The 15,145-nt window shown below is 43.4% G+C and overlaps 1 protein-coding gene across 1 annotated transcript in view; it reads right to left on the reverse strand.

The window, feature by feature from the left end:
- The window catches only part of AGBL1 (AGBL carboxypeptidase 1), a 3,971,795-nt gene that overhangs the window by 2,831,602 nt on the left and 1,125,048 nt on the right, over nt 1-15,145 (reverse strand). Inside the window, exon 10 of the mRNA XM_085644473.1 lies at nt 13,424-13,540. Within this exon, the coding sequence (XP_085500599.1) occupies nt 13,424-13,540 (117 nt within the window). The remainder of the gene's footprint in view (nt 1-13,423; nt 13,541-15,145) is intronic.

Genomic DNA, 15,145 nt, shown 5'->3' on the forward strand with positions numbered 1-15,145 from the left:
CATACACAAAGCCCATAAGCAGTGCCATTCAACCATGTGATCCAGGACAATGGCAGAGGCACATATGGATAGGTCAAGTAAAATGTCATCTTTTTAAAAGTGTAATTTTCATAATTGTGACCTAAATTCGACGTTACCATTAAAAAGGATATCACATTACAATTCAGTTGAGTCTAAACATTAAATTTCCACCTGCTTCCAATCAAACATTAGCAGTTATTAAATGTAATAGGGTAACCCAATGTTGGCAAATGAGATAGTTAGTCCCTATAGTAGTGAATGAGATTTTTACTACCAGGTACATGTAAAACTTAATCCAACATGTCCTTTTTATATAGACAATTCACCCTGCCCTGTGGGACTTTAGAGCTTACCTTAGGAGTGACATCTATATTTAAAAAAGAAAGGCTTAAGCCTGGAAGATGGGTATTTTGCCAGGTCGGAATGGCACTTTAAAAATGTACTACTGGTGGCAGTGGCAGACCTGAGGCCAGCTTTAAAGTGCTTCTCTAGTGGGGGGCACAATGAGTGCCACAGGCCTGCTAGTAGTTACTTTACAGGTTCTGGGTACCATGTATTACCATATACTAGGGACTTGTAAGTAAGTTAAATGTGCCAATCAGGTGTAGGCCAATTTGAATATATTTTAATGAGAGAGCACAAGCACTTTAGCACTGGTTATAGACCTGAGCAAAGTTTGCAGAGTTCTGTGCAGCAAAACTCCGTGAAGTAACCAAAAAAATCTGCCACACTACATGGAGTTCCCCAGGGCGGAGGAGTGCATTATGTTGTGCCATTCACGCTGATTTTTAGTGACTGGTGTTTGTCCTGCGCCAGCCGCGGTGCGTCCATTGGGGCGTAGCCCCCCGCCCGCAGCTCTCTCGGCGTCTTTGAACTTAAGTAATCAGTTTACTTAAGATCAAAGACGCCAAGGGAGAACTGACAATCATGTCAGTCAGCATGACGTCGGACCGCCTACCCCCTTCAGAGTCTGAACGGGGTGGGCATTCCGGCGTCATGTTGACTGACATGATTGTCAGACCAGGGGCAACAGGCAGCAGCACAAGTGCGCATGAGTGAAGAAGGTGGGTGAATTATTCCGCCGTGCCCAGTCATGCGCACTAGTGTCTGCTCTGGCTGGCGCATGCGCATTAGGAGAGCGAGGGTTGAGCAAAGGCTCAAACCTCGGTATCCTAATGGGCAGGCAGGCGAGTAGTAACCATGCCCTAAGCCTATCCTGGCGCTGCTGGCAGCGCCAAGATTGGCTGAGAGGGGTTGCCAGTCCACTCCAGTCAGTGCCGTTCATGAAAGCCCCAAGGGAAGCAGAGGTGGCGCGGACCGGCTGTGAGGTAAGTTTTCAGTTTTTTTATATTTAATTCCCCGGCCCTCACCCCTGCGTGACCGCCCCCCCCCCCCCGCGCAAGCCGTGACTGGGAACAACAGAGTCTGCGCTCACTGGTAGCTGACAGAGACTGCTGGGACTCACAGGGGCCTCATCAAGCCTGTCATTTATTTACAAGCAAAAATCAAGGCCGGACGCTCACAGGCAGCGGACTGAGCCTCGAACTCTGGTTGACTCGGCAGAAGCTGCAAGCACGCACTCGTAGGCACTACTAGGCAGCGAGAACACATCAGAGGCTCGCAAGCTCACAGCCGCCTGCGCCTAGAGTTCGTAGGCAGAGGCTGAGGTGCTGCTGCAGGCTGTAAGGCAGCCAAGTGTTGATGGAGTCCAGCTTGGACCGGAGCAGAGATGGAGACAGCGGCGGACTTTTACTTCGTCGTGCCCTTCCTGTTCACCGGGCTGGCTGTCATCCTGGCCTCTGTGTTCAGGCAAAGCAGAGGAGAAGAAGACAGACGAAGCGGCCACAGGAGAGGCGCAGGGAGATGAGGATGGGAAAAGGGTAGAAGAGGTGAAAAGGGCAGAAGAAGATCACAGGGCAGAAGGGGGGCAGAGCGCAGACGGGGTGCATCAGAGTGTAGAAGAGGAGCATAAGTCAAGTGAGGATCAGAGGGCTGAGGAGTTACGTAAAGCTGAGGAGGAACGGAGGGTAGAAGAGGTACGGAGAGCAGAGGAGGCTCGTTTAGTGCTGTAAGATATGGAGTATTTTGTAATGTATTTGCATATATCAAGTCTACACCTTCAGAATTGCTTTATAAACATTCTTGCGCTCTCAAATTTGCTGTAAAATGCTCCATTTACCCACACTTTGCAAGTCCCTCTCCCCTCGAGTCCCTCCTATGATAGTCGGCTCACTCGCTATCGACATAACACTTATCCTCAATTTTTACGCCTCACAATTTCAAATGTCACCAGCCGCCCCTGTCCTGCGCTGGGAAATCAGTGCAAATGGCACCCTACGCTCTGTTTCATTCTGACGCTTGAGTAGATGTTCTACTTGAGCAGCAACTTCCTCAACGCGAAATGATGGTTACTCAACGCGAGCGGTCATTACCATCCCTGACCACCTGGATTGAGAAATATTATTGGGAGGTGGTCTAGTATTGTATTTTCCTCGCTCACCAACTTAACGTTGGCCACATCACTGCCTAATCCCTTTTAGGTTACCCAAACTATGCAGGCAGAACAATGCTAATGTCCAGACTATTCCAACAAGGAGCAGGTCGAAGCTTGATCCCGAAGCTTGAACAAAATTTCTGATATGTCACAACTCCAAATCTAAAGGGCAATGTCGAGGAGGATTACCAGCAATGGGTGAACTGGATTGCACATTCACTGGATTTATGCATCCTAAAAAAGGGAACTAACGCTAAAACATACACAAATAAAGGCCCCTGGTTTAAAAATCATCTTATATCTCTAAGCAAAGAATGTAAGAAACACAATGTAGAGCTTCAATCAGAATCTATCATAACGACATGAAGAAACCTCATGCTAAATTGTACGAGGAAAAGATTAAGCAGGCCTCAAACTCCCTCAAGGAATTATTCAAGGTCCTCAAAGCACTGACCACCACCCAGGAAGGTAATTCTCTCACACAATCCATAACAAAAAAGAGTAATAAGATGCAAATCTTTTTTGCTCCTTGACCTAAGCGCAGTGTACAACACTGTAGACCACACCATCTTGAGAGACAGGCTCAGGCAAATAGGAATTCAGGCCCCATAGCCTTGGATTGGCTTACTTCCTTTTTAGAAAACAGATCCTACCAAGTCATGGAAAATGCTTGATTTTTGGATAGTCTGCCATCCATTTGCAGAGTGCTGCAGGGATCGTCGCTCATCCCCAACCTGTTTAATGTTTATGTTCGACAGCTGGTCACAATCCCAAATCCCCCATAAAAAATCTGGGAAGGTGGATGGACAAAGCCCTCACGATGGACCACCAAGCCAAAAAAATGGTTGGCATCTGCTTTGGTCTACTTAGAATGATCAGCAAGATATTAGCACTGATCTCACAGCATCTAAGCACATGGTGATTCAAGCCCTTATAGTCTCTTGTTTAAATTACAATAACTCTCCCAATGCGGGCTCACCAAAATATGTAATAAAAAGACTTCAGGTGGTGCAAGATGCTGCAGTAAGGATTCTCCTCAACTCCCAAATCATGTCTCAGTAAAAGAGTTTTTGAATCAGCTCCACTGACTGCCGGTTGAAGCAAGGATTAAGTTCAAATCTCTTTGCATTGCACATAAGGCCATAAAGAAGAAAGGTCCAGCTAAGCTGAGAGGTCTTGTCTCTTCCTATGTCCCAGACAGACTCCTAAGACCATCTCAACAACACTTTCTTAGCACTACTAGAATCAAAAGAGCAAGATGGGGCAGAAGATCACTTGCACAATGTTACCAACGTTTTGGAATGGTCTCCCACTCAGAATAAGATTACTGGAAGACAAACTCACTTTTAGAAAAATACTCAAGACCTGCTTGTTCCCCCATTAAACTATTTACTATGCACAGTTAGAGAGTTCAGCACTCATCACAGTGGGAAAGCCCTTGTGTGCCATGTGCTCTACAGATCCTAAACATAAAATTGGTGCGCGCGAGTGAGGAAAAAAACTCCACTTCATGAGTTTTTCGGAACTCTGCATACTCCGTGGAGTGCAGAAAACTCTGCAAACAGACTGGAAGCCAAATAGGAACTTCGGCATATCTAAATGCTGTCACATATTTCATAATTTAGCATATTGTTCTATTTTATCCTTAATGACATTCATACTTTTAGCAGGCTGACTCGGTTAGCTCATTAATCTGCTGCACCAGATGCTTGATCAAAGATCTCTGAATTCATTAGGTCCATTCTGAGGAGATTAAGGCATCTCATGCTCAAGAAAGGAGGCAGTGTTGTAATCTTCATAGTTATTATCAGCAACTGTTTGTAAATTAGCTTAGAGGATGTTCAAATGTGGGCCAAAGGGATGATAGTTAAGTCTCTAGCACCAGTGTCTAAAGAGAGTTTATTTTTAGTCATACAGAGTAGAGACTAGGCCAGAGTAGTGGAGCTTGACCCAGAAAGAGAGGGATGTGCCACAATTCTGGAGAGATCTGCCTTTTTAAAACCTTCCTAGATTCAGCCAAGGGTGCCAAAGTTACTAATTAAGGTCATGTACATGATATTGAGTGGTACAGTAATGACGTGCACTACCTGGTTAGGTGGGTGTCTCACCATTCAGAGGAAACTACACCTCCCATTTATGTATCCGCACAAGCTGAGAAAGCTGAGAAGGAGCCTCTGAGACAGATAAAAAAGATTAACCTGGTCTGATACGTCTGATACCCCCTGTCAGAAGTTTGGCACTCTGGCCTTAAACTGTAGTGGACTCTCTCTAGGGCCTGCGGTCAATGGATTCGCTGTGCACCCTTAGTGTGTGGATTCCTCTGGACTTCTGTGTATTGGTCATGTTATGAGTGCCCCAAAAATAGGCACTACATAGTCTTGCTGGACACACAGTTACAATGAAAGCAGGTGGAGAATGCCTCTTTGACAGTGAAGTACAAGCAAGTAGGGAGGTCTGCTAAGGAATCTTCGAGGGCTGCTGCTCAGACGACCCCTGATCTGGAGTTTTCCAGAGCTGTACAACAGGGCAGTTCTAAGCACCAGTTATGGAGAAGAATGCAGAAGTGCTAGAGACTGTGAAAGCCAGCAGAATTTCCCCATAAAAAATAATACATGTCTACAGACCCCAGAAAACTGTCTCTAGTGGTTTGACCACACCACCATGAGCCCAACAGCAAAACTCCTGCAGAACAAGGAATAGCAGGACCCAAGATATTTTGAAAAAAGCTATCTGCTCATGTGCAGCATTGTGAACTCTATATTTGTGCCTTGAGTCAAAGCACCCACAGCTGTAAGAAAACACAAAGTGCAATTATGGGTTTCTACCTTGGAAATCACTTGATGTTAGGTCATTCCATTATTTAAAAAATTCCCAGCTTAGAAGTAGGGGGATTTTCAATTCATCCTGCAACTCAAGAGGATGGCACAGAACCTCCTCCTCACCCCAGGAGGTTGTGCCCAGGACTGCCAGGAGCACTGCTTTCACCTGCCTTGTCCCACCCCTCCAGGGAGCAAAGAATCTGAGAGAATCTGAGCAGCCAGGAAGAACAAGAGAATCACTGCATGGCTCTGTCAGTAAAGCTGTGTGGCTGGTGTACCAGAAGACAGGGCCCTATCTGAATAAATTGTATGAGTATCCACAGAAGGAGTATGTCTAGAAGATAGCAAAGCACATGTGCTGTCATAAAAGAAAGTAAAACCACCCATCCTTCAATGCAATTAAGGCATCAAAAGAAACAAAAGCTTGCCTTGACTACTGCAGGAGAAGCTCCATGAGTCCCAGTTTGGGCCAAACATTTCAGTATTTCTAAAAGGCTGCTGGAGGAACAGGACACACTTAAATTATACTCCAAGTAATTCTTGAGTAGTGGTGAGCCCTGAACAACACCATGAGTAGGAATAAAAAGAGGGGCCAGAAGAGAGAAGGGCATCTATGCAAACCACGTTTTGGGATCTAGATTTGTGAGTGAAACCTGGGAGTGTAGGGCCACTGTGTCGTGGGGTCATGAGTAATTACTAGTAAACCTGAAGTAAAAATGTAATGTTAATGTGAGGACTTGTTGTAGGAAAGTGTCCCTTTTTGCATGGTTGCCCCCTAACTTGTTGCTAGATACCTGATGCCAATTTGACTGAGTGTGTGCTGCGACCCTGCTAACCAGGCACCAGCACCTGAGTTCTTTCCCAAAACTTTACCTTTGTTCCCACAATTGTAACACCTCTGGGCCGCATATAAGTCCCATGTAAAAAGTACCCCTGGTACCAAGGGCCTTGTGACCAGAGAAGTCCTCTAAGGGCTGAACCATGTATTATTCCACCCTTAGAGACATTTTGGTGCGTTTTGAAGAGTCGACATGGCACACATCCCTGTGTGCCATGCCCACCAACACTGCCTATGGCAAGGGCAAGTCACCCCTCTAGCGGTCCTTACATCCCTAAGGCAGGGTGCACTATACCACAGGTGAGGGCATAGCTGCATGAGCAATATGCCCCTACAGTGTTTGTGCCATTCACAGACATTTTAAGAGCAGTGAAGCCATTTTGAGAACAGGGGCTGGGAGCTTGTCATTATGATTCCACAGCCCCATGATGTCTTTAATAAAAACTGGGAAGTCTGGTAGCAAACTGCTCAGCATAATAAACCCACACTGATGCCAGTGTTGGAATTATTACAAAAATGCACTCAGACTGCATCTTAGAGATGCCCCCTGAAAAACAACCAACTTCTACTTTATTCGCTGACTAGTCCCTGCTAGCCATCCACCACCAGACAGGTTTCTGACCTCATGGGGTGAGAGACTTGAGCAGCTCCAACTAGTGGAAATGTTCACCACTCTGTTCTGGCCCCACTTTTGGCAGCAAGACAGGCGGGACAATTAGTAAGCAGAGTAAGAGTATCCACCTCTGCCTGGCAGACCCTTAGGGTCACCGGCAGCTGAGGTGAACCCCTCTCTTAGAAATACATCATCTGGAATTGGAGAATTAGGCACAATAGGAACAGGAATGTGCCCTTCTCCCCAAAGGGAGGGGGCACCCAAACAGTGTAGTCACCTATAGGGGACTGTAGCCATTGGTTAATGCCCCAACCTCAGTCATGCCCTTAAATTTAGTATTTAAGGGCTCCGATGAACATTGTTCCTCAGATTCTATGGACCAAAGAAGAAGATGAACCAGGACCACTGCAGGACACCGAACTGAGCTGCTGCCGACCGAATACAGCTAGAACCCCCATCAACCGCACCTGGCTCAACCACTGGACCGGCTGTCCTTCCTGAAACCCTGTCTGGCTTCGAAGACACCTCGGAAACACTGCAATCTGCGCCAAAGTGACAAGAACCTCCCTCTAGACTAGAGGATCTAGTCCCTGGCATCTTCCGGTACAAGACCAACAAGAACCATCACAGGGAGGAATGACACGTGTGTCAAAGTGACTCCCTGCTACAAGAGAACTCCAAGAACCGCCACAGTTGAGGACCGACAAGTGTCAAGGCGACTAACTGCTACCCGAGACCTCCAAAGCCCACAGTGGTAGATGACTGCCACTTGTGTCGATGCGTCTCTATTCTGCCAGAACAAGCACCACAGCAAGATGGTCTCCACGACCTCGAGGAATCCTCCACACCCCACGAGCGTAGCTGCTCACAGCCAAGGTCGGCCTCCTCCTGCACCTCCTGTCTGACAGCAACCGCCCCAGGACGGTCCGACGCCAGCAAAACCCATCCAATCTACAGCAACCGACCCCCAGCGAGGGTGACGGTACTTGTGCTGCGCACCTGCTAAAACTTATCCCACTCATCGCCCTTGCCGTCCGCAAGGGTAAATATAATTGCTGGTATCGCCCACCTCCACACTGAGTCTAAATTCCGCACCTTTCAAGTTGCCACAGCCCTCATGATCAACACTGCACTCAGTGGCGGCCTGTATACAAAGTATCTTGTACTAGACCAAAGTGTGTTTCATGTACGTGAAATGTATTGGTTGATGCAATACAAAATAATTACTAAGAATATTGAAAATATTGCATAATTGGAAAGTCTTGTCTGTAACTGAGTTCACTTGGTTCCTACAATAAAACTAACTAAAGTAATATTTGTACAACCATTGGCCTAGAGTAAGTCATGGTGTGCATGTTCTTGTCTTGAATGAGTGTGTCCATCAAATGCATTCACACTACACTCTGATAAGCCTAACTGCTCAGCCCAACTACCACTAAATTGAGAGTAAGGTATTATCTATTTTAACCTCTGCAATACCTTTGGGGACACACTGGACTCTGTGCACACTATTACTATTTTTGGTGCAGTATATACAGAGCTAGCTTCCTACACTTGCTGAACTCAATTTCACTTGTGTTTGTGAAAAGCTTTGCCCAAGCCAATAGGTTTAGTTTAAACATATTAAAGGGCGCATGTTATAATGGTTGTGCTAAACCCACTCGTCTTATGATTTAAAGGGAACATGTATGTTTAAAGGATGAAGGCCTGAGGTTGTAAATAAATACCCTAACAAATCTATTAGGCAGATTTTTCACACTAAGGATGCAGACAATCACGCATTGTAGATTTACAGAGAGCAGGCTTTATCTCTCATGGGAAACAAGGGTTTTAGAAACTTAAACACTGACAAAACATCCGACTCGATACTCATAATAAAAAATAAAGTCAATGGTATTGATTTTAAGAAGGCATTGTTACTGTTGTAGAAATTATTTTTTATGTTAACAAATTATCATTATTCTGAAACCAGGCCTTCCTCATCACCGTCCTTAAATCATGAGTTGAGACCTAAGTCCAGAAACTGAGTTAAAGCATTACACATATATTTCATGCTGTGCAGAATTTAATTAACTAAAGTGAATCAATCAAAATACTCCTTCAGCAGTGAATTCAGAGCACATGTCCTAAAGGCACCAGAGTTACTTATCCATAACTGCAGTTTATATTGTTTCATGAAAGTGTCAGGGGACGACCATGTTGCTGCATTACAAATGACCAACATAGATTTCAGTGCCCCCCAGAAAGCTACAATCCATCTTATCAACCTCCTCTTCAACTATCTAGTTAAGGTTTTTCTTGTCTATCAGAGGCTATTATAATTGCTTGCTTTAACCCCCTAATCAAAGTTGACAACAATAGTTTGAGCTCCTGACCTGAATCATAAAAGGTTACAAAATGGTAGTAGATCATGAAACCTTTATGAACATCTTGGGTAGAACAAGCACTCCTCCTCCAGCAAGGGAGGAAATGGAAACATACATCAGCAAATCTAAATCTCTCTCAAAATGAAAAGTTAAAGGAACTTTTGGAACAAATTTGGGACTAGAATTAGTAATCACCTTGTCTGAAAAAAATTCAAAAATGTCCTTGAGCTTAAAAGAACTACTAACTGGACAATTCTTCCTCCCAGATGAAATGACTTCAAGGATCAAAAGCAGATCCCAGAATTGTAAAGGACAATGAATCACTAGTCTCGACAGGAAAAAACATTTCAATAATTCAGACACTAACAGAGCTATTGACTCTAAATCATGAGTACTAAATACTCTGTTTGCTGGTCATTGAGCATGAAGGGATAGACACTGCAAAGCCCAAAAATAAATCATTTTTCAAAAAATCTAAAACATGGATAGGATCAGTCGATTATCCTGATGAATCACTTTCCCTATACTCTATAATAAAAGATTGCCAACAATAGGAGCATGATATAATGTAGATCGCTGTCAGAATTGCTGAAGCAAAGATGCTAACTCCAAGGAACAATCTCTGTCCTCTAAATGCATACGTTTCACAGCCATACCCCCAGTTGCAGAGAAGATACCATTGCTGTGATAGTTGTACCCCCTTGAGATGATTTGGAGGCAGAGTGATTGACCAATGATTTTGCAACGCTAACAGAAGGAAAAGAAGAAACCAAGGACATTGCTTCCAACATGAAATTACCAACAACATCCTTCCTTGATCCTTGCCTAACTCCTGAAACCTCCCACACCAGCAATTTGGCTGCAACTGTCATTTCCAGCATAATGGCTGCACCGAGACAACATTTAAGTGACTAAAGCATTAGCAAATGAATGTGGCACCACTAACTATTGTACATTATGGAGAGTGACTAAACTCTTGGTTACCGCTGATGACTCTGTATTTGGGAGAGTGATTTACCTCATGCTTACAACTGACTGTGCATTTGGGAGAGTGAATAAACTCTCATTGTGCTTAACACTTTAGAGCCTGTTCCAGAACGATAAACACAGATTAAAGCGCTAGGCCGATGCGTTTGATATCAGAAAGAGAAAAGACTTTGAGTAGAGATTAAAGAAAAAGCATGAGCTACAAACTTAATGATAGTCCCGAAGGCTCATTTCCCACAACACTGGGTCAGCGGCTAGTGTAAAGCCCCGATTAGAATATGAAAGGAATAACACTTCAACTCCTTGTTTCAGCTCCTTGTTTCTGAGATCATGCATACAGCCTGAGCATACATGTGAGTAAGAGTATAGGAAAGGCATCATTATAATGGCTAGAAGTGTGGATAGATTGTGTGAATGCAGAGTGAAAGATAAGGTCACTGGTTAATGTAAGTTAATAGAACACGCACTCTTCCTTCTCTAGCTGTATTGCAGGAATCACCGCCAGACCGGCTTCAACTGAATATCCTGAGTCGGTATCAGACACACCTCTGGGCCAAGAGCAGATCACAGTAAACCACTAGGCTGTTTCTATTGTTTTCTCCACACCCCTATTCCCTTGGGTGCCATACATGGCAAACAGTATCTTTGTTTCCCCGGCAGATCACTGAAGGTAGCGGGTGGAGTGTCATCTCACATTGCATCGCCCCCGCTGGCCCTCAGATTCCAGGTTACTGCATGTATCAGTGCGAGCAGGCTTCTAACACTTCTTGATTTGCTGTAAAATAAATGCTATGGGGAGAAAGTTATACAAACTTTCATTTTGCCATGGAAATTAATGAAATTGCATCTCCTTTCCATGCCTGTTGACATGAAGTGATTGTGCAGAAGCAAGATGGAGGAGGATTCTCCTTCAATGCAAATAAATCTATCTCTGGAAGGCCAAACTTCTTCACAATCTGCTGGAATACTTTGTGAGTCAAATATAATGATGTCAATGAGAGGAGAGAAAGACTACTCAGGTGGTTTGCAGACCCTTCCTTCATCTCTGTAAGAAATTCTGCCCTCAGAGATAGGATATTGCCCTCAGTCCAAGATGTAATATGTTTTGCATGCCATCCGAAAAACTGCTCCCAAGAATCCCCTGGAGATTGATATACTCCATAAACACGACTTCCTGTTCTGACTTGAAATTGTGGTACCCTGTTGCTGGTGAATACCTCAGGACAGCTAATTACACAGTTTTGAGTTTTTTTCAATTGTAAGAACATGCTGCAGGTTGACTGGACCACTTCCCTTGGGCTGTGTCCTTTCCCAGGTGGTTCCAATGAGAAATTAATTTGTTATCTACATAAGAAAGACCTGTATTTCTTTATAACAAATTACACTTATCAATGGTACCAAAATATTAGTGAACACTCCTGTAGAAGTTGATAGTCCAAACGGGAGAACTTTGAATAAATAATTTTCACCTTGAACACAGAAGCGGAGATACTGCTGCAAGGTTTGATTGACTGGAACATGAAGGTACAGCGATGCAAAGAAATCTCCAGTGTTTAAAAATGGCAGAATCACTTGAAGTTTTAACATCATGAATATCGCATGAGGAATGAAATCATTTGCCATCTCCAAATCCAGTATTGTCCTGTAATTACCTTACGTTTTTTGCACCAGGAAAGGAATGGAGTAAAGCCCCTTTGCTCTCTGATACTGTGGAACTGGATTATGGCCCTTTTCTATAACAGCTCCTGGATTCAATCTTTCAAATCCTTCTTTTGCAGAAGATCCTTCATAGGAGGAGTGCTGCAAAAATAATCTGGTGGGTGGCTTTGGAACGTTGTGCAACAGCCGTTTTGTAAAATTTCCAATATCCGATGATTGCTCACTGAGAATTTTTAATGTCCAAAAAGAATGTAAGACAACCTCCTAACAGATGATGAAGGAGAGCCACAGAATAGGCAGGCTTTAGTGGTGGCTGGCACTGATTAGTCACCGCTGATTGCTGAATTCAGGATTTTTCCAAAGGGACTCCCCTTCCTCGTCCCCTTCCTCATAAGAGCAGGTTAGACACTATAGCGGATACCTTTTAAAGGGAAAATGAGGAAATTAATACTTATCTACTTCCTTCTATTCGGAGTCTATTACTTTCCTAACAGCACTATGAAGAGGCACACTGCAGCAAACTTACAGGTTCTCTCTTCTGGTATAGAAAGGAGTATTCTCCTTGCGGTAGAACAACAGGGAAGCCATGATCTCTTTCAGGTTTGGAAACCTGAATAAATCTTCCCTTGATTTTCTCCTCCTCCACATCCTGACAAGCTTAAAGAAAACCTAAGCAGGATCTTTTTTTTTAGGGGATGAATGATGGTGCTTCGTTTGCTTTAAAGGCTTCTGTTGCTCCCTTCAAAATCATCCTCGGGCTGTCCCCATCATGGGAACCTGGTTTAGGGATTGCTTCACCTTCTCTCCAAAAAAACTTCCTCATTAGCATGATGTCTTTTGGAGAAACATTTTGTATGCAGCTTCATTCCGCTAGAAGATGTACAATCAGATGCCCACAGGAAATAAACCAAATGGAAATCAAAACCTAACTAGTTCTCAGTCCACACCAAAAATTGTAACTAAGCATTTTGTACTTCGTAATCACTTCCTACTTGATGAGATCCTCCTGTGAGACCTCTACCATGATAAAGTCAAGCAGTGGTCCAAGCGTCAAGAAATCACTCTGATTCTTGTATGAAATGTGTTTGGGATGAAATCATGAAGAGTCTAGGAAATCTTTAATTGGGAAATCCCAAACACCGCTGCAGCAGGAGTACACGCCTTATGGCTAGCCTGTGTTCTAAGAGTTTGCTAGAGCAAGACCTCTGAAATATTTACTAAATCTAAGGTCGCTGAAGCTGATCATTTTAAAAGCTTTTTTGCTGATAGTAGAAGCGAAACTTAACAATAACTATACTACTCACCTGTGCCTGGTGACAAACCTTTACAGAACCAAAAAACAAGGGATGGTCGGCTACCTCATCAAGAGTACTATGGGAATAAAGGAAGAGTCCCTATTGAAGGGATGGGAAACAGGTTGTTCATCCTGGTGAACATTCTTTCCACAGGATTAATCGCTCATGAAGTTCATATAGTAAGGACTGGGATGAGGAAGTCGGACAAGGATATAATAGTTAAAGGGGTATACCTGCTCGTTGAATGCCTCTAAATAGAATAACCCTTATGAGGAACACATCGATTTCAGCAAGGGTATGTAATAAAGAAATAGCAGCCATGCTGTCTTACCTGGAAGCCATCGAAGAGTTCTGGGCACAGAGCTTCGTACTGCTCCAGTTCCTCCAAGGGGCGATCAAGTGCATGCTTCGGCTTCAGGTTATTTAAATCTGTTTCTAGATCATCATCCTTTACAAAAAAATCAGATACAATTAACACATTTGAAAAAAGCTATAACAGGCATAGGTGTGCATTTTAAATAACAGAACAAACAGCAAACTACAAAACAGCATCTTCGTTTCACAGAAGGTTCTTCAAAACTCACAGAATGTGAAATGTAATCAAATTTTCATAAAGTTAACAACATATGTGTGACATATATATCACCCGGCGTCTATTGTCGCTGATGCAAAATAGAGGGTCGAACACTTTTTTGTCACTTCAGGAGTAACCTCTCGATGCCTTGTTTTCGTTGCACACTGAAAGGTAGAAAGGTAGTGCCTAGGAGCCAGTTGTCTGATGTCAGCAAAACCTTTAAATCACTCACACCAGCTACTGGGTTGATTTGTAGGAGGGGACTTCGCCTAAGACCATTCCAAACTCCTTTTCCGGGTCCAGCGTCGTTGTAAAACACACAGTCCCCACCTTCAAAGGCCACTTGAAAAGGTGACTGTTGTAATCAAAAGACCCACTGTAATATCGGTGTGCATAAAACAGCTTCTTTTTTAATTTTAAAGGTCGCCAGAGAAGTGTCTATGCTACGCTTGCCCAACCTTAACTGTGCCAAGAAACAGGTGGCAACTAAAATAAAGATTTTTATAATCATTTATTTCTAAATTTTGCATAGTTATAGAATGTAAGATATAATACAATGAAATACTCATGTCTCTCTTCTTACTTAACCATATCTCATCTGCCTCACCTGCAGTCCCTCTCTCTCTCTCCGTCTCTGCATCTCTATGTACGTGATCTCTTTTTAATCCATCTGAGTCTACCTCATCTATTTTTACTATTCCTATCTCGGAATATACTTCACTAGATCACAAATCTTTAAACCTCTCTGTCACAATCTAATTTCCCTCTCTATCCCTCTGTGCCCACCTCTACATGCATACTTCTCTATGACCTATTTCTCTCGGAACTCTTTCTCTAATTTGCCCCTTTCTATTCCTTTCTGTAGCTTTCCATCTCACCTTCCTCTATTACTTCACTATCTGTATTGCCTCTCTCTCAGCTTCATCTTACTCTTTAACTCTGCTATCTCTCATTCTACCTTATTTATCTCTCTAGATCATCTCTCTCTATTCCACCTCTCTCGCTCTTTCTACTCCACTCTTTCACTCCTTCAACTCTATATATACACCCCCATTTATTGATTAGCTCAGCTCTCCATCTCACCTCTTTCTCCTACTTCTTTTCACTCTATCTCAGGTCCCTCAATACCTTATACCTTTACTATTACCTCTCTTTGTTCACCTCTTCTTTTTTACTCTAGCAATACTGCCGTTATTTCTCTGTATTTTCTCTCTCTGCATCTCCATCATTTATCATCATCATCTATTTCAACTTACAAACTTCCTCTCTTTCTACCTGAAAACTATGTTTCCTTATCTCACCCAATCTCCCTCTAACTGTAAACCAACCTCACTTCACTTTTGCTACCTCATCTCTGTCTCACTACTTCACCTGTTTTATCTATACACCCCATCTCTTTCTAGCATCCAACTCCTCTATCTTTCTCTCTGCCTCAAAACTCATTTACCTGACATATCCTTCTAGACCTCTTCTCATGTT

This window comes from Triturus cristatus, chromosome 3_1 (assembly GCF_964204655.1).
Source record: "Triturus cristatus chromosome 3_1, aTriCri1.1, whole genome shotgun sequence".
Classification (NCBI taxonomy): domain Eukaryota; kingdom Metazoa; phylum Chordata; class Amphibia; order Caudata; family Salamandridae; genus Triturus; species Triturus cristatus.